General features: G+C 40.5%; 2 protein-coding genes across 2 annotated transcripts in view; one reads left to right on the top strand and one right to left on the bottom strand.

The window, feature by feature from the left end:
- LOC143885887 (uncharacterized) overlaps positions 1-2,673 on the bottom strand; it is a 104,386-nt gene extending 101,713 nt beyond the window's left edge. The window contains exon 1 of the mRNA XM_077389929.1: positions 2,583-2,673. Within this exon, the coding sequence (XP_077246044.1) occupies positions 2,583-2,673 (91 nt within the window). The remainder of the gene's footprint in view (positions 1-2,582) is intronic.
- Positions 1,171-20,661, top strand: LOC143886438 (putative HVA22-like protein g). Its single transcript, XM_077390405.1, has 7 exons — positions 1,171-1,358; positions 2,589-2,724; positions 2,820-2,918; positions 3,059-3,115; positions 3,257-3,320; positions 3,407-3,613; positions 20,070-20,661. The coding sequence occupies exons 2-7, from the start codon at positions 2,693-2,695 to the stop codon at positions 20,472-20,474; spliced, it is 864 nt and encodes a 287-aa protein (XP_077246520.1). The 5' UTR covers positions 1,171-1,358; positions 2,589-2,692; the 3' UTR covers positions 20,475-20,661.
- Positions 20,662-20,673: the final 12 nt, after the last annotated feature.

Below are 20,673 nucleotides of genomic sequence, written 5' to 3'. Positions count from 1 at the left end.
GGGTATTTTTGTAATTTTCAAAAACCACTTGATAGAGAGGTACGAGCCAGGGTATTTTTGTAGTTTTCAAAAACCACTTGAGTTTCTTCTCCCCTCTGAAATCGGGTTGGGTCGGGTTGAGGAAATTGGAAATCGGGTTGGGTCGGGTTGAACTCAGCCGGGTTGCAAATCGGGTTGGGTTGGAAAAATGGGTTCCTCGGGTTGGGTCGGGTTGGCCTCAACCCGACCCAACCCTACCCGAGTTGCACCTGTAAGACATATTACCTTGTAAAAATTCCAAAATACCCATGACAATTGGAGATTTTATATTGTGGCCAGCCTTTACATATAAGGGTTGGAGAGATACAACCCCTCCTCCCTTCATTTTTATCCAACAGTAGCCCCCTTTTGTGACTTTTTGTTGGATCCCAAATCAAGGGTGACAAGTTTTCTCTCTCTCCGCCCTTGTTTCTACACGGTCGGCCACCATATAATTTTTCTGACAATTGATGATAGGTTTTGAATCATAGGTGTGAGAATATCATTTCTTTATGTTGCGGTCAAAATCTAGATTCTGCTGAGCTGGAGACAAAGAGAGGTGATTTTCAGCCTGTGTGCAAGAGAAAACAATTAGAAGCCGACCCGGAGATGGTTCTCCGGAAAGGCCCTCCGATGCTTAACTCAATGACAACAACAAATAAGGGAAAATCAATAGGAATAGAAAGTTTTAGGAACTATGTCCTTTACCTTTGAGCCTTATAATGCTATTTATAGCAAGGGCTACCTTGGGGTTTATAGTAATTTCCATCTTGTGGAATTACCTTATTACCCTGCACAGCACAGGTGGCAGCCCCTGATTGGGTGTCATTCTCTTCAGGGTTTCCCCATGGTATGGAATTATTTAGACGTCACTGGCCACGCGGCAACCCGTTATTGGGGCGTTATTTTGGGTTTGAATTGAGTTGGTGGGACCCAACCTATCAAAACATAATCACTGAGCATCATGGGTATTTTGGTATTTTTATGAGGTAATTTTCATCTTTTCAAATTAATGTCATGACCTGGGCTGCAAAACTCAAATTGTCAAACTAGAAAACTGTTTTTGTAAATAAACCAAAGCAGAGGACTTCTTTTACAATATCCCCTTTTATTTTTTAATTTCCCGTACTCAAAAACAAATTAAGGAATAATTTTTAGAGATAAAGTTCCAAAAGAAATTCAAAACAAGATTTAGCACAGTCTCCCCTCCTCCTCAACGACGGAGCTGTACGGCCGCGACCCTTCCAAAATTCCAAATCGCGACCTCTGTATAAAACCCTAACCCTAGATTTCAAATCTCCTCAAACCCTTCAGATCTCTCTATCCTTTTCTCTTGACTGGTATATAAACCCTTCATATCTCTATCCTCTTCATTTTTCTTTCATCTACCGATCTTTTACAACTTTGTTTTTTTTAATTTTTTTTTAATTTTCAATGTATACAATTGTTTTTAGAATTACTATTTATTCTTGATTTTCACCTTGAATTTTTGAAGATTTGGGATTTTTCCTTATTTATTACTGATTTTCTGGTGTATGCTTGTCGATTTCGGGTTCTTTCAAGTTTCCTTCAAGGAAATTGGGGTTTTAATGTTCCAATTTTGTAATGTGTGTTTAGATTCAGTCGAATTTTTTTATTTGGGTAGTTGAATTTTTTAACACGTCAATGGTGTTTGCCCTAATTTCGGTTCTACTTGCATTTTCTGTTGATTTTCTTTTTAATACGCATCGAATTTTAATGTTGGATAGTAATGTGTGATTTCCTTGTTGTCTCTCCTTGGAATGGTGTTTTATTAATGAATTTTTGCCTGTGTTGTCTGCTTCTTTTTGCCCTAGTCACTGTTCTGGAATGTGCAGATTTTCAGATAAGACGCTTCTTTTTCAAAATGCATGATTCTTTTCTTAATTTTTGCAGTAAATTTTCTAAAAATAACTAATATCTGCCTCAAATTTTTTCTATTAGTTTCCTCGGTGGTCGGTTTTTTAATTTACTGTACTTATATGTATCACAGAAGTGTGTTGCTTTTCCTTGCTTATTGAATTTACTAAGGCCCTGTTCGTTTAAGATTATGACAACCGATTATGAGTGCCAAACCGATCATTGGACTCAATTTTGCGTTTAAATTTGAGTCCACAAAATAGGTTTTGTTTAATAGTAAATAACTTGACTTTCACGGTCCTCTGGTGCAATATGATTACTAGGGCTCTCTTCAAATGCGATATCAAATGCGATAAACTTTGCACTCACAATGACATTTAAGATTATGACAACCGATTATGAACTGATTATTGGATTTAAATTTACGTTTAGGCCATGTTCGTTTGAGATTGTGACAACCGATTGGTAGCCCCAAACTTATTATTGTACTCAAATTTAAATGTATTTTTAGTCCAATAATAGGTTTTGGGCTCACAATCGGTTGTCACAATCTCAAACGAACAGGCCCTTAAAATTGCGTCCAATAATCGGTATGGCACTCACAATCGATTGTTATAATCTTAAACGTACAGGGCCTAAGATTCTGGAGAGTTTTCTGATTTGTGCCTTGTGTTTGATTTCCCTACCTGCAGTATCAGCAGACTGGCATTTGCATTCAGTGAAGTTCAATTCGCCGTCTGGGAAGTGACCGTCGAAGTCGTTTTTCTTTTTGTACATGTTAGATTAGATATCCAAAATGATGGGATCCTTTCTTACCAGAGGCCTCGCGTATGTTACTACTTGAATTCCTGTTTGTTATCTTCCTTGCGTCTGCTTAGCTTCTTGTTAATGAACAAGTGAATCTCTATTGCTTGTGTTGGCAGGATGGTTCTAGGCTATGCTTATCCAGCTTATGAATGCTTTAAAACCGTGGAAAAGAACAAGCCAGAGATTGAGCAGCTACGGTTTTGGTGTCAATATTGGTAGGTGCTGTTTTTTTTTTTCTTTTTGAAAGTGTGTGATGTGGGATAATATAGATTTTCTCAAGTTATTATAAAGCAATGACCCGGAAACATTGACATTTTATTTTTTCTGATAATGTTGTTTCTTCCAAAATTTCCAGGATTTTAGTTGCTATGTTGACAGTCTTTGAAAGGGTTGGAGATACTTTTGTTTCATGGTAAATGTTTCTTGACTTGAGAATCTGCCCATAATAATTTTTTTCTCCAATGCTTGAATTTACTCAATTGAGCCAATTCTAACTAATTTGGGACAAAGGCTTAGTTGAGTTGAGTTTAATATATCTGCACTTTTCTTGTAGGGTACCAATGTATAGTGAGGCTAAATTGGCATTCTTTGTGTATTTGTGGTATCCTAAAACGAGGGTATGACTTCTGTGCTGAGTTCAGTATTTGATTGTGTTTTATCTCAATGCTCCCTCTCATTATCTTTGAATTTGATTCTGTCCCAGGGAACAACATACGTTTATGATACATTCTTGAGGCCATATCTTGCAAAGCATGAGACAGAAATTGATCGTAACTTGCTGGAGTTAAGGACCAGGGCAGGGGACATTGTAGTTTTGTATTGGCAAAAGGCTGCAAGCTATGGGCAGTCAAGGATTTTCGAAATTCTGCAGTATGTTGCCTCGCAGTCACCCAGTCCTCAACCTGCTCAGGTACCCATTCATAAGGGCAATTAGCTCTTGTTTCTATAAGGGTATTGCCACTATTCTTTTTCTTCTTCAAGTCTATGCTCGGCTTCCTGCACTGCATCAACCTTGCTCACTCAGATACCCTACTAATCATGATGGATAAAGCATGTTGTTTATGCCTCCATGCTAATCTTGTCTTCTGATTTTTTTACCCTGGGCTTTCTCCAATGCATCAATGCATGACACTTCCCCTATGAATTTATTTGGTGCCCACTGGTTATTGTTTTACCAGTTTTTGTGATGCTTATGTTTTGATTTTTGCTTCAATGCTTTTATTTTAATTTTTGCTTCTGGTGTGTGTGTGTGTGTGCGCGCTTATGATGGTTTCTCACCAATTTTTTAATCTAAATTTAGTGCTTGGCAAAGAGGTGGAGAAGATAGTCCTAAATTTAGATTAAAAAACAATTGGAGGCTCTCGGGGTCTCTCCATCAACCTCATATCAATTCAAGATGACTTCAAGATGATCTCTCTCTCTCTCTCTCTCTCTCTCTTCACTTTTTGCTAGTCCTCATGCTTGAGGAGATACTTGTTGAACGAAAATGACCTTGGAAATGGAGTATTCTGGAATGGTCCTCGATTTGCAAATGCAAGACATGTTGTTGCATTGAGAATTTTCAATTTCGAAGATATTCATTCCACTTGATTATGGGGAAGGAGAAATGTGGTTTTCATGAGAATAGGAAGAAGGCAATGGTATATCCTTTTCATAGAGCTAGGGAAGATTTCGATTTTCAAATGACCAAGCGACCATCTATCTATCTCTCTCTCTCTCTCTCTCTCTCTCTCTCTCTATATATATATATATATATATATATATATATATATATATATATGTGTGTGTGTGTGTGTGTGTGTGTGTGTGTGTGTGTGCAAAATCCCCCAACCCCACCCCCATTTTTTTGTTGTGGTAAGAGGAGGGGGGATGGGGGCCGCTTATTAACACCGATTTTTTAAGTTTCAGGTGTAGAAATTGGAGACCGATCAACCCTCTTACCCCCTAAAACCTCTTTTTTCTCTTTCCCCGGTGTGCATCACCGCATGCCTCTTTTTGCTAGTTGTGTATACACAAAGGTAGTGGGTTGCTAGATGAAACACTTAAGTGAGGGCTTCATACATGTCTTAGGCATTAAAATATATAGGGATAGACCCAACCCAATGTTAGCAGTCTTAGGATAAGCACAAATCCTATGGGAACGCTTATTTCAAAGGAAGAAAGACTCAACGATGAGTTTTGTTCAAAAACTCCCAAGGAAAAAGACTATATGGAAAAAGTTTCACATGCTTTAGACCAACATGGATCAACAATGAACCGGCTTACTATCTGAATTGCATGAGAGATTCTGTCTGGTCATCATCGGTTGCACCTGCTAATCTCTAAGGTGAGCAAGAGCGATTATATCTTTCGTGTATTTGGTTTAGCTCACCAAAATCCCATGGCTTAGAGAGACCCCCAGCCCCAAGAAATATGTTAAATGGCCCAAGTCATCAATTGTCATCTCCTAATATGATGACTTGTCAAACATAAATGAGTACAAGGAATAATCAAACTATACCGTGGAAATCCATTACCGATAGCAATTTCTTGGAACTTCTCCAACCATGCATGTAGGGCCTGTTTTGGTTCATGAAGAGATTTTCACATAGGTGGCAAACCAAAGGATGCTAGAAGGAAGTATGGTCCTGGAAAAGGAGACATGATGCAGAAGTGTTCGGATGTCATCTTTGCGACATGTGTTAATAGTCTCCTCATGGTTAGTACTTCCTGTGCATAACCTTATACAACCTTGTGCAACCAATATTGCTTTATATATTGCCCAAACTGCTATTTGGATTGAGCAAACTAGTAATGGAGGCTAGTGAGGAACAAGAAACTTGAAGACGTAAGAACTTGCACAACTTGATTGGATAATTTATGTCACACATGAAGAGCGTCGTTAAATTTAAACACTTTACCAAACAAGTATTGGATAGTTAAATTGGCTATTCTTCCTTTTAGCGACCACCTTATGTTGGGGTGGGTGTGTGGAAAACATTGTTGAGAGAGAATTCCTTCCTATTTTAAGAAGTTTTGAAATTCAGTAGAGTTTTACTCGCCACTGAATCCATTTCTAGGATTTTGTTGGGATGTATAGACAACTTCGTTGTGAGAGAATTTGTTCATCTTTTGGCAAGTTTTGAAATTTTAAAAGGCTTCAGATTTGTTTTGAGATGTACGCTGAAAAGAATTATGCACCTGTGAAAGATCAGATTTATTAAGAAGCAATCCAGATGTAAACTGACAAACTTATCAAAAAACTCAAACTATCATGAAGAGAGGAAGAAAGGAGAGCAAATTTGACACTCAAAAAATGGGGAAAGCAGGGAAATCCTTGCTCCATAACTTATACGGTTATACCCCATTGTATTTATAATACCAGTTGTGGCAATTACAAAAATACTCCTATTGCACAGTACATTTACTAAAGGGCCTATAGGTAATATCCTACTTACATACATAATGTCTGATTCAATCGTGCACAAAAAAACGGAATAGTAAAAACAAAACAAAAACAAGCCAAAAGTTGCACACCGAGATTTTACGTGGTTTGGCCCAGATGCCTACGTCGATGTGCAAGAACACAATATTCCATTATGAGGAAACAAAATACAAAGATTACAACAGGATTAGCCTGCAAACACCTGAACCCACAAACCAAAACCCTTTCCTTCCTCTCTCAACCGAGACCGTATACAAGAGTAACTCGAGAGAAAAACCCCGAGAGAAAACCCAAGAAGAAAACAAGAGAAACCCCGAGAGGAAGTACACATGGGTCAACTTTCCTGAAAATCTCCACCTTAGCTTGTTTCCCACTCACTTGAAGATTTTCTGTTGATGTCTCCACCAATCCCCTGTTGCCACAAACCACCATTGGCCTTCCAAAATGCTATCTACACATACAATGATGCATATTGGTTGGCTATGTCCCACCCTCCCCTTCAAATTGATGCATTGGGTCATGAAGCATCAATTTGCAAATAAGAAATTCATGTTTTGAGCAGATCATTGCCAAGCTAACGTGATAAGGGAACATTGATAATGTAAACCATCTATTGGAAAAACATTGTCGAATATAATGACAATCCACCTCAATATGCCTTGAGCGTAAAAAATCGGATTAGTGTCAATCCGAATAGCAGACTTATTATCTAACATAGAGAGGAGTAGATGGGGGAGCTTATACTATAATATTGTTGGATATTCATATGTGTATATAATGCCATAAGGGCATAGTAGTCTTTTCTCTCTTTCCTCTTTAATATAAGTACTTGAGTGAAGGGGAAAGACGCTAACTTATTCTTATTTTCTCTCATCTCTTTCTCCTCCAACATGGTATCAGAGCCCTAAGGTTAGTGTGCCCTAAGGACCAAATTGGAGCCTCCTCCATTCTCTTCTTCTTCTTCTCTCCCCCCCCCCCCCCCCCCCACGCCACCCACTCATGCCCTAACTCCTCAGCCCTCCATTCTCTTCTTCTTCTTCTTCTTCCCCACCCCCCTAGCCCAAAACCCTCCCTCTGGTGACAGCTGGGGGAGACGGCTGAGGGAGACGTTGATTTGAGAAGAAAAGGAGGGGGCGGGAGGAGGAGGACGGTTGAGGGAGATGCTGAAGCTCCTCATAATCGGTCCTGGTGAACTCAAAAGGGTCCTCTGGAAGGCTAGAACCAGAAAACTGGAATGTGCCATCTGTAGGGGTCGCAACAGAGAGATGAGCAGCTCGGGAACTGAGGAGCTCAGGATGGAGCACAAAGCAAGTCTCAACACAGTGGCCATCCCTCTGATAATGAGTGCAATATGGCCGACCACGACCACCAGTACCACGTCTACCGCCCAACACACGACCGCGGCCAAAACCATGGCCACGACCAGAAGATCCAGTGCCTCGGCCAAAGGAATCTCCAGTATCATAAGTAGCAAGGGCGGAACCCTCAATCGGAAGAGTGGTGGATGAGCCGCCTGGGAGACACTGTTGAACACGGAAGTAGATCTCCGTGAGATAGGGAATGGACCTCGAGTTGATCAACTGCTGGCGAAAGGGTAAGAACTCCGGGCCCAAAGACTCAAGGTAGTGGAATGCCCGAAGCCGGTCCCTCTGATGCGCAAGGACCGTCAAATTTGAAGTAAGGGGCATAAACACGTCCAACTGCTGGCATAGAGAGAGATGAATTTGCTGTAATGGTCGGCGAGGGACAAATCGCCTCACACAAATCAAATCCACTCAGAGTAGGTGGCACAAATGCATGTGAGGTTATCAACCTCAGAGAACATGAGGGCAATATGCTCCCAAATATCCTTGGCAGTTGCCAAATCCATCATCGGCCGAGCAATATTGGGGGTCATACTCTGCCAGAGTAAGGTGCGAACCATCGTATCATCCTGTCGCCACTGGTCATCGGATCAGAGGAGGGAGGAGGACCCCACTCAATGAAAGAGACTTGTCCTCGAGCTAGGAGATAGGTCTCGATAGCCCTCCGCTAGCTAAGATAGTTGGAGCCGACGAGATGCTCCGAAGTCATCTGGGGAAAGGACTGCTCTACGAAGGAGAATACGCCGTCGGATTGTAGCTCGAAGAAGGAGCCGATGGAGGCGCTGTCAGTGGGTCAGGGACTGGCAGGAGGATCCGAAGTAGTCGGAGGATCCATAGGAAGAGAAGGAGCTCTCGGAGACCCGAAAAAGAAATGAGACGAATGAGAACATGAGAAGTCACAAAGTGGACTCCATCAAACGAGCGCGGCTCCGATGATAAAAGAGAATGAGAAGAGGCATAGAAAGACAAGCCTCATGTAGCAGCATGGAATGTCAATCGGAGCCGCGGAGAAGGGGGATAGAAAGAAAGGGAAGATTTAGGTCTATGTAGGAGTAAAAGAGAAGGGTTTAGTAGGGTTTTAGGGTTTAGAGAAGTCTGATGCTGGTCATGTCATTCTCTTAGTCTATGTCGATGATATTATCATTATAGGAATTGACTCATGTGGCATTCAACGACTGAAGAATTTTCTTTAGAAACAGTTCTCTACCAAGGATCTTGGTCGTCTTCGATACTTCTTGGGGATTGAGGTATCTTATTCAGGTACAAATATTTCTCTATCTCAGCGAAAGTATGTGTTGGACCTTCTGGATGAGACTAGATCCTTGGAGACCAAACCTACCAATACTCCCATGGAACCAAATACAAAGCTTCTCCTGGAAGAGGGGGACTTATTAAAGGACCCTGGCCGATATAGGAGACTTGTTGGAAAGCTCATATACCTCACTGTCATTCGTCCTGATATTTCTTATGCCGTGGGAGTCGTCAGCCAATTCATGAGTGAACCTCGAACTTCTCATTGGGCGGCTGTGGTGCATATCATTCACTACTTAAAGAGTGCTCCAGGAAAAGGGCTAATTTTTAAGAAACATAGTCACATGAAGTTATAGGCCTTTTGTGATGCTGATTGGGCTGGCTCTCCAGCTGACAGATGATCTACTACAGGATATTGCACATTTGTTGGTGGAAACCTTGTGTCCTGGCGTAGCAAGAAACAAAATGCTGTGTCTAAGTCAAGTGCAGGGCTATGTCTCACACCTGTAGTGAGCTCATCTGGCTGCGCTCTCTTCTTTCTGAGATTGGGCTCCCCTCATCTTCTCCGGCAGAGTTGTATTGTGACAACAAGGCGGCTATCTATATTGTGAACAATCCAGTGTTTCATGAGCGTACCAAACACATCGAGGTAGACTGCCACTTCATTAGGCACAGGATCTAGCATGGCATGTTACGCACTACATTCACTCGCTCTACCGAACAACTAGGTGACACCTTCACCAAACCATTGAGCAAAGCTAAGTTTATTGATATTTGTAACAAGCTAGGAATGTGTAATATATACATTCCAGCTTGAGGGGGAGTGTTGGATATTCATATATGTGTATGTAATACCATAAGGGCATAGTAGTCTTTTCTCTTTTTTCTCTTTAATATAAGTACTTGAGTGAAGGGGAAAGACCCCAACTTATTCTCATTTTCTCTCATCTCTTTCTCCTCCAACAAATATGAGGGAAGAGAACTAAGTGAAACCACATCTCTAGAGGCTGATTACATAGGATGATTAAAAAAAAAGGGCGGCCCAGTGCACGAGGCTCCAGCCATTGCGGGGTCTGGGGAGGGCTCAATGTAAGCAGCCTTACCCCTGCTTTGGAGAGAGGCTGTTTCTGTGACTCGAACCCGTGACCACCAAGTCACAATGGAGCAACCTTATCGTTGCGCTAAGGCTGTTTCTGTGACTCAAACCCGTGACCACCAGGTCTCTAGAAGCTGATTACATAGGTGGATGAAGACGAAAAAAGGAGACTCCATTCGTCAATGCTACATATCTTATGATCCGACGAATTGCCGAAGATGGGACACATATGAGGAGCATACACTAATTAACTCATTATTTGAACAGCATATGCAATATCTAACCTAGTCATTGTTTAGTAAACTAAACTTACTGAAGTCTTTGATATGTTATAAGATCATTAAGTACATCATCAACCTCTCTATACTAGAGGTTTAGTTCAAGTGGAGTGTTGATTACCTTTTTATCAGTCAAATTGACAAGATGAATCATGTCCCCAGCATATTTTTTTCGATGACCGAGAATACCTTGCTGGATCAATTCTTCTAATCCCAAAAAATACATTAGAGAACACAAATCCTTCATTCTAAAGATGATTGAAGACAAGACTTCAGACGGGCTATACCTTCTGTTATCTCTTGTCATCACCAGAAATAACGATATTATCGGCATAGATTAAAAGTATAGTTATCTTTGAGGGATTTGCTAGGGTCCATCGCAAAAGGCATTTCGCAGCTGGTCTGTCGCATGTCAAACCAGCCACCTCGTGAATGAAGACAACAGCTTTTGTCTCCATTCACGAGGTGGGTGGTTTGACATGCTACAAACCAGCCACGAAATGCCTTTTGCGATGGACGCCAGCAATTCCCTATCTCTGATTTACTATGATATGTAAATAGGAATAATCAGAAGTACTATGCTCAAAGCCATGTGTAACCAATGCTATGCTCACAAAACTTTTTAAACCAGGCTCGTAGTGCATGTTTGATACCATAAAGAGGTTTCTTCAATTTACAAAGTATATATGTAGAGATGTAGGAACTGGTAGTCTAGGAGAAGGAACCTATGAACGGTCTCAAGATCATGTAAGAAAGCATTCTTTACATCCATTTGGTTCACAGGCCATTATCATATGGCGGCAATATCAGTCATATTTCGAATAATGGTCATTTTTGTCACTGGAGCAAACTATTGCCGCAGTCATATTTCGAATGAGTCATTTTTTCCACTGGAGCAAACATTTCTTCGTACTCAATCCCATATTCTTGCTTATAACCTTGGGCAAAAACATGGGCCTTATATCTATCCAGACTACCATCATACCGTAGCTTGATATAATAAATCAATTTGCTTCCAATTACAAACACATCAGGACACAAAACCAAATCCCACTTGTGTCACTTTCGTGGAGACCAATAAGCTCCTTGTCCGTAGCCCGTTTCCAACAATCTTGCTTCGCTGCTTGTTTATAGGTTGAAGGGACAATGTGTTAAATAAATTAAAAAAAAGTGCTTTGGACAGAATCCTTCGTGGTTTAAGGGCCTAGCCTAATGCGTTCCATCAGACATAGAGCTTTTGGCATGTTGATCAGGTACCTAAAATTTTGTGTGAGATCCAATACCTCGTCTTATGTTCGAGTCATAGAAGGAGCGGCCTCGCCGTCGCAGAGTGAGCCGTCGAGAAGAAGGACAACCTATGGAAAGGGTTACATAGAGCAACTAGTGTGAAAGTCACCGTAAAATGGGTCATTGACGGTATGGGCCGTTGGGGAGACCTGTGAAAAGAGCTACCTAGAGAACAACTAGAGTGAGTAGTCACAAAATGGGCCGTTTGGGTCATCTATTGCGGAGCAATGTTACAATTTTAAGTGGTTTAAGGGCCTTGCGTAGTCTTTTCCATTTGTCTCGAGGCTTTTGGCATATTATTTCGTTACCTAACATTTGTTATCAGAGCCAACACCACATCTTGTTGTGTTCAAAACATGAAAGGGGCCACTTGTGAAAAGGGCTACCTGGAGCAACCAAAGTGAATCGTCATAGAGTGGGCCATTGGGTGGAAGGAGCAATGCGTGGAAAGGGCTACCTAGAGCAACTAGAGTGAAAGCTCTCACAAAGTTGGCCACCGATGGAAGGGGCGAATTGTGAACACAAGAAGTGGTGTTGGGTCTGATACCAAATGTTAGGTACCTAACCAATACCTCAAAATCCTTGGGACTGATGGAATTTGTTACACGAGGGCCTTGAACCACTTAAGATTGTAACATTGCTCCACAACCAACATCCCCAATAGCCCACTCTGTGACGGCTTTAATTCTGGTTGTTCTCTAGGTAGCCCTTTCACAAGTCGCCACTTCCGTTGGCGGTCAACTCTATGATGACTTTCACTCTAGCCCACAAGTCACCCCTTCCGCCCCGGCAGCCCGCTATGTGATAGCTTTCACTTTGGTTGTTCTTGGTAGCCAGCCCTTTTCACATGTCATCCTTTCCGTGACTCGAACACGAGACGTGGTGTTGGCTTTGATACCAAATGTTAGGTACCTAACCAATACACCAAAAGCCTCAAGACTGAAGGAACACATTAAGCTAGGCCCTGAAACCACTTAGGGGCAGTCAGGAGGATGAGATTGACGTTTAGAAAAACGTAATTGACACCCATCTAAGTGTTGGTTTGGGATAAGTGTAATACTTGGTCTTGGTGATGGATGAATCTTGTTTTGAAACATGGAGCGGGACACCTTTCTTCCATTTTCACTGATAAGTGATTATGGGTGTCAAAGTAGGATATGGGAACTCATCAGAATGGAACGGACCTTCATTACTAAACGAAGGTGATTAAAAGAAAGACGGAGGCAATGAGTCTTGTATAAGGCGGTGGAAAAACAATGATAAGGAGATTTATTGTGCAAAACATGGGAATTTGGTGAGGTGTATTCAGGCAACTTTTGTGGTAGAGTATCTCTCGACCTGTTATAATTTCTATAAGTTACAAGACTAGTGATCTCCCTGTAAATCAGAGAGAAAAATTTTGATCCCTGATTGAAACTATGTTTTAACCATGTTGAAATATTGAATAGATTTATAACATTAAATTTCTTCTATAACAGGTATAACCTGGTAAACTGGGTTTGATCATCAATAAATATATCGAAATAGTTATTACCCTTTGTGAGTTGATACTTGTGCATCCCACACATCTCTATGAAACAATTCAAAAGGTTCCTTGGTGAAGTGATGACTTAGGGGAAAGGATAACCAAGTGCTTTTACTAAGCAAACACGCATCACAATTGAAAGAAGAAGACGAAGAAGAAATATGAGAGACAATGTTTTTATTCATAGACATTCTAGAATTTAAGAAATGCCTCTTTTGAACTGCTCCAAAAAATGGTTTTATTCAGACATTCTAGATTTTAAGATAGAACTCAGTCTTTACTTTGTGGGTGGCATAAGCGTCTATGCCACAGAGGCCAAATGTTATTATATGAAGATGAAGAAAGGAAACAAACAGGTAAGGGAGTAATCCCCTTAATGTCAAGAAAATAAAGGTGTCTGTCCTTATATCCTTTCTTGGACGAATTCGCACTCTATGGAAGCTACCCTTATTAGTAAGGGCAAGCAGCACCTTCGGATGTTTAAAGTGGCATGTTGTGTTCACTCCTTTAGGGAATATTCAAGGGTATGGGGTATCACGCCTGACTCCAAGTCGAGCGTGACCCTCCATGTGTGCAGGTCTTGTATGTGACATCCAGAATGAGAGAATGAGACAGGGCACTCATTTCTAGTTAATTGTCCTACAAAGGTTATGCTCGTAATGAGAGACAGGGCACTCAAACTAGTTAATTGTCCTACAAAGGCTAAGTTCGAAATGAGAGACACAGCACTCATTTCAAGTTAATTGTCCTACAAAGGTTAAGCTCGCAATGAGAGACAGGGCACTCACTTTTAGTTAATTGTCCTACAAAGGCTAAGCTTACAATGAGATGAGGAACAACAAAGACAATTTTTCAAGGAAACAGAGAGAACCTGAGGGATTGGGAAGCAAAGTGGCGTCAAGTCCAGAAATAGGGAGGTAATGTAGAAAAATCTACAACGACGATTCTTAAATAGGTATGAACTAGATAATTCAAATATCGAAATAATTTCGAAGTAAATTACTGCAAACAAAATCACAACTCACCTTTCCTTAAATCATAAACCAGAAAAACAAAAAAGAAAAAGATTGCTCTAAAAGAATTCAAATCTAGATTGATTGCATCCATAGATCAAATTCCAGAGGAACCTTTATTGAACTCTGCAACGAAGCTCTCAAAAATAAATTTTTTCCTAGAAAAATCCACAAATAGTTCTTGTTGGACTGGATCTAAACATGCCGTCTTTACAGTCTGATGACGTCAAGGCATGGTCAATATGGGTCAAACATCTCAAAAAAACCCTCTTCATATAGAACATAAGTACATAGCTATAACTGTTATGCTAAATCCATTACCGAACCTGGTTGTGATTCCATGTCAACAAGAGGTTTCGGCAAAGAAAGAAGCACTCCTTCACTTGGCTTTTCCATATATTATATGAAAACACCCGTCATACATGAGTACATAAATTCTTGAGTGGGGATGATTCAAAGCATGCACAAAAATACCCAAATTACATATCATTAACCAACTATTTTAATTTAATTTTCGGTAACTACTTGAGAAAATCATTGTTCAATGTAGTGACTTCACACACGATTTTGTAAAATCCGTATCTTAAAATATGGCCTTTCAAAATTTTATGATTCAAATTTCTTTTGAAAGTAGACAAGATAAAACATCTCGGTACGAAATTTCAATATTTGTCATTCTACAAATATAGCAGAATTTCTAGCAAAAAAAGGGCGGCCCAGTGCACGAGGCTCCCGCCATTGCGGGGTCTGGGAAAGGCTAGATGTACTCAGCCTTACCCTTGCTTTGCAAAGAGGCTGTTTTCATGACTCGAACCCCGTGACCACCAGGTCCATAGGTCACAATGGAGCAACCTTACCATTGCACCAAGGCTCGCCCTCTAGCAGTATTTCTGACATCGTTTGTTATGCTTTTTTCTGACATCGTTTGTTATTCTTTTCATTAGAAACAAGTTTAATTACAGAATCTGGGGAAATACCTGTGCCAGAATTTTCAATGAATTGCTAGAAATTTTTCCCCAGATTCTGTAATTAAACTTGTTTCTAATGAAAAGAATAACAAACGATGTCAGAAATTTATGGAATAAGTTAAATTTGAAAGGGTCTTTTGTGTAGAACAAAAGTCAATAGACTTTCATTTTTCATTAGACTACAGTTAACTATAATGGAAATGTCATGGAGTTGTCAGATTCAAGATTTTTCCACCTAGGATTGTTGATGCAATTTTTCAGAAAAATCCCGAAATCCAAATCCTTTGAAAATTTTATCACTTTTATCACTCACTGTTAACAAGTCAAAGATGATTAAGAAAATTTTTAGGAGTTTAAAACAAGAAAGCTTTAAAAGAAGTGAAGTGATATATCTTCCTCTTTTCATTACTTGGGACATCCAGCTGCAGTGTATCGATATGACTGTATAAGGGCTGTTGTACTTCACATGGGAAGGATTCAACAGATTTGATTCCCAGCCTACACTGCATTCTGCTGTCCCAAGTAATGAAAAGGGGCAGATATATCACTTCCTAAACGAATTCAGATCTACGTTGATTACATCGTAGGTCAAATTCCTTAGAAAACTTCGTTGAAATCTGCCGCAAAGCTCTCGAAAGTGAATTTTTTCCAAGAACAATCTACGAATAGGTTCTTTTCTGAATGGATCTGAATTAGCCGTCTTTACGGCCTGATGACATCAATGCATGATCTAGTATGGGTCAAACACCATCGAGAAAGAAAAAATCTCTTCATATAGAACAGAACTGTAAGTGTAATGGCTGAATCCATCACTGAACCTTGTGATTCCATGTCAACAAGAGGCTTGGGGCAAATATAGATTGCGCATAAGAGAAAGGAGCTACATGTTGAAAGGCATTATTTAGATAGCGCATTATGGTGGTACTAAAAGCTTGAGAGAGGAGTCAATGTAATAAGAAATAAGTAGAAAATTTGTGACAAAGGTTGGAGCACTCAATCACTTCTCTTTATTTAACATTAGATGATGTGATATATATACATGATAATCATGTGAAGAACCACTTGTCCATTCTTAGCCATATGCTTACGAGGCCGCATGTTCAGATCTAAAATAATTTACCAGCGAGGGTGATGGGATTAGGCTTTATTTATTGTTTATCTTCCCCCCAAGCTAAGATTTGGTTCTCGCATGAAATGTTTGGTTTGCTAATACTGTTATCGTGATTTCAGTGGACGCAATTGATTTATCACTTGTGATGTATGATCTAGCAAATGTAAGATATTGCAAGCCTCAACAAATGGTCTTGTGTCTAGCTAAATCTTCTAGCTGGACCCTCCATTGGCTCTACACATTTCGTTGACACCAATAGGTCCAAAAGGGTTTAAAGTTCTCCATTTCTTCACACCACTTTAGCAAGTTGTGTGCTTACCCCTCTTAGTTCGTGTTTCTCTAATTAGTTCTGATAGCTGGTTTTACCAACTGTCTTGAATGTTTTCATCATGGCCCCTAGCCATATATTTTATATTGACATTTGTATCCAAAACCTTCTATTATGTTTTAGATGATTCTTCATGTGATCCATCCTCATGTCGGGCTTCAGTGAAGAACTTTATAATTTATAAAGAATATCTGACCGCATCTGGTGAATTCATTATCTAGTGAATTTATTCAATTAATAAAATATCACGATGTCCAAAGGGGATTTGGGAACCATGTAATGTGAGAAAATAGTAAAGAATTTCATTCTCTGGTTTATAGGATACATCTATACCTTAACATGTGGGAATAACAAATTTCCTTTCATTGTCACTAACATGATTTCTTATGCTTTGGCATTTACAACCATGAGGAATTGGATGGTTGTTTTGAGCGCAGTGATAACACCATAGTGTTTTGTGCTCTCTCATTATATTTTCCATGCCTTTGGGCTTTATAGTCATGGCTTCTAGAAAGATTTTGATTGATCATTCTGTTGAGTGACTCTTCAAGATCATCCTCCTTGCCTTGTGCCTGGGATTGCACGAATCTAGCTGCTTTAACTTATTCTTGAGTCTTAACTTGCATGTTCTCAATTTTCTAGCACAGTGCACATTTTTTGTGTGGTAGGTAGTTAAACTACTTTTTGGTATGCATTTTGGTCGTGTCTGAAATGTCCATTTTGGTTTCGGATGGAAATGTCTTTTGAAGGTTGCTCCATTGTGACTTGGGATTCCATTAGGGATTTCTACCTTAGTAGATGGAAGACCAACCAAATCTCAATTAATAAAGAGAGAACTTACTTCTTTCAAGCGATCGACGAAAGCTTTCTTTCACAGGCAGATCAGTGCTCTGATTCTACTTATGAGATTTTTCTAATGAAAAGCTTTACCGTGACATACTAAAACCCGTGGTCACGGATTCGAGTCACGGAAACAGCCTCTCTGCAAAGCAGGGGTAAGGCTGTATACACATCTAACCAGCCCTCCCCAGACTCCGCAATGGCAGGAGCCTCATGCACTGGGATGCCCTTTGTGGAAATGTCTATGGAAATGCTGTAAAATCATGAAAACAAATTGAAACAGATGTAAATTAATGATAGACATTTAAGATAAAACTCCAGGGAGTGCTTGAATAAGGACAAATTTAAATAATACATATATCAACATTTCACATGCAATTTATAGGAAAGGAAAAGTGTTTGTGAGCTAGAGTTCATATAAGATTATATGAGCAAGAGCTCACAAACATAGGGGGCCTCACATTGTTTGGATGATCCAAAGCATTCATTTGATAGGAAAAGTGTTTGTGAGCTAGAGCTCATATAAGATTATATGAGCAAGAGCTCACAAACATAGGGGGCCTCACATTGTTTGGATGATCCAAAGCATTCATTTGATAGGCCCTCATATGGATAGGGTGTGCCCAAAAAAACAGCTCCATAGGATCATCCTAACCCTTCCATTTGTGGAGGTTAAAAATGGGTAGATTTATGGAGGTTTATACCCGTCCATTTTAAGCTCCACAAATGGAAGGGTTAGGATGATCCTATGAAGCTGATTTTTTGGGCACACCTTATCTATATGAGGGCCTATCAAATGAATGCTTTGGGTCATCCAAACAATGTAGGCCCCCTATGTTTGTGAGCTCTAGCTCATATAAGCTTATTTGAGCTCTAGCTCACAAACACTTTTCCCATCCTTATAAATGGGACCCAAAACACTTTTCCCATCCAATTATTGGACTCAAAACTAAACGTAAATTTGAGTCCAATAATAGGGGTTTTGTGCTCACAATTAGTTGTCATAATGTTAAACGAACACATCCTAAGTAGTTCTATTATCAGATGGTCTTTCTTCATGCTGCTTGAGTGTGTTACTTGCGGTCCAGTGAAGTGCCCCCTTTTCAGCTTGCTTAGCATTAGCAGGAGAACCCTTCCTATCAGGAAGCTCAATTGCTGTTCGGTGAATTTCTAATGCCTATATATTTTCATGCTTTTCCCAATTAAAATCTTAGGAAATGATATTTCCACCCCCTTTTCCAGCATTTCCACTGCCCCTTTTGCTCGTCTTTTGGGCTCCTTTATATGGATGGTTAGTACCCTGAAAATCATCCACATTGGATAATTCTCTGATGTATGGCCTACAAAGGATTTGGATCATTTTTCGGAGAATATTTGTGGGGCATGGTCCTTCCATAGTGGAGCTCAACAGATGAATGGTTTGGACTGGTTTCAGTCTTGTTAATGCCATGTGGAGTGGGGCTTTTAAGAAGGTAGTAGCTTCTACCATAAGTCAAATAGCAAGGGGCAATGTTTGCACACAAGATGCAGTGGCTGTAGCGGAGCCAAGTTTGAAGAGTTGCACAGATTTATCATGCAGGTTTTGCATTACGTAGTGTTGTGGTTTCTTTATTTTCCTTAATTTAAGATGAGAAAGTGGGAGGAAGATCCGAGTCAGGATCAGGGGGAAATAAAAAATACAGAGACCCAACTCAAGCTCTTTCAGGAGGATGAGAGAGTTCGCGATCCATGGCGCCAAGACCCAAAACTAGGTCGACTCCTAGTGGATTCGGAATTTAGGCAGAGCAAGGGAATCGAAACGGGAATCGAAAGCGGGAATCGAAGGCTCCCAGGGAAGAATCCTACTAAAGGTTGCCAGAGCGGGAATCGAAAGCGGGAATTGAAACGGGAATCAAAGCGGGAATCGAAGGCTCCCAAGGAAGAATCCTACTTCCTTGAGGCAGAGGTCTAGGCAAAGTGGCGACTTTGTGGAGGAGGTGACCGTAGGCCTTTTCAAGGGGCTGGAGGGTTTGATGTAACCCTTCGTTCTATATTATACCACTGGACTATATCGAGTTTGAAGACTTGCACTGGTTTATTCTGCAGGTTTTGCATTTGACGTCTTCGTTTCGTTGCTTTCCAGACTTTTTGGCTTAATCATGTTTCTTGATGACTAATTTGTTTTTTTTTTTGTTTTTTGTCTTTTTTAACTGAAGGCTTGGGATTGTCAAATGACTTGTACCGCCTTTTTTTTTTCTTGAAATTTGTCAAATGACTTGTACCTGAAAGGGATTCAGAAGAGTAGCCATAGCCATGTTTCTAACTGAAGTTAGGAGCTTTGAGTAGATTAAGTTCTATTATCGGATGGTCTTCTTCATGCTGCTTGAGTGTGTTACTTGCAGTTCAGTGAAATGCTCCCTTTTCAACTTGCTTAGCATTAGCAGGAGATCCCGCCATATCTGGAAGCTCAATTGCCGTTCCGAGAATTTCTAATACCTATGTCTTTTCATGCTTTTCCCAGTTAAAATCTTGGGAAATGATATTCCCACCCCCTTTTCCAGCATTTGCACCACCCCGTTTGCTCGTCTTTTCTTAGAAATGGTTGGCATTGCACCCCCTACTTTTCAGCAAAAGACTGGAAACCAGAGATGCACTGCTAGGGGAAACAGGGTGGAAATATCATTTCTCTAAGATCTTTTACATGAAAAATTGCAAATGCTTGATCCTCTATTTTTTACGTGCTCTCAAAATTTCACCTTCCACCATCACTGATATGAACTGAGCAGCACACTATCACTCTCAATTAGAAGTCTCAATTCCTTTGTAAGTAAGAGGTCACAAGATTGAAAACCCGGATACATATTACTTTCATATATTGTCAATGATGCTACTGAAACTACAGCAACGACGACAAGTTGGAGTTCGTCAACCTCCGCCCACTGCACCGACCCACCAAACTGCCACCCAGCAGCCCCAACAGCCACCATTGCGACCACCACCAACCACGGCTACCACAACCACGGCTACCACAGTTAACCAAGAACGTGAACCGGCCAAGGAAATATCAGCAGCCCCTCCCTCGGCACCCCATGAAGCATCACACTCGCAAGCCACAGATTCCGTTCAAGCTACTACTCAATTGACGCCACCACCAAGTGAGGGAGAAGCAACACAGGTTGACCCAGTGGTTGCTATCACAAATGGAAATGTAGACCCTCCTCCTTCCTCGCTGGAAACAGTCATGGACGAAACCATTCGCGAGACACGTGCCCGGTTGAGGAAACATCGACCTGCCGGAAATCGTTAGTGAAGTCTCCATTTCTATTTTTTTTTCATTTCTTGTTAGTGTTGTTCGTAGTAGATAAGATGATTGAATTGAATGTCCAGTTTCCAAACAGATGGTGAAGCAGTTGGTTAGATGTATATTAGCTAGAGTAATTCTGTTGATACTGTTGTTCAATTCATTCCTTTGCTGTTTTACTAGCCTTTTAACACATCATCTGGCT

This window comes from Tasmannia lanceolata, unplaced genomic scaffold (genome assembly GCF_043159265.1).
Source record: "Tasmannia lanceolata isolate RefF3 unplaced genomic scaffold, GAP_Taslan_0.1 ptg000011l, whole genome shotgun sequence".
NCBI classification, from domain to species: Eukaryota; Viridiplantae; Streptophyta; class Magnoliopsida; order Canellales; family Winteraceae; genus Tasmannia; species Tasmannia lanceolata.
This window is presented reverse-complemented; position numbering and strand designations above follow the sequence as displayed.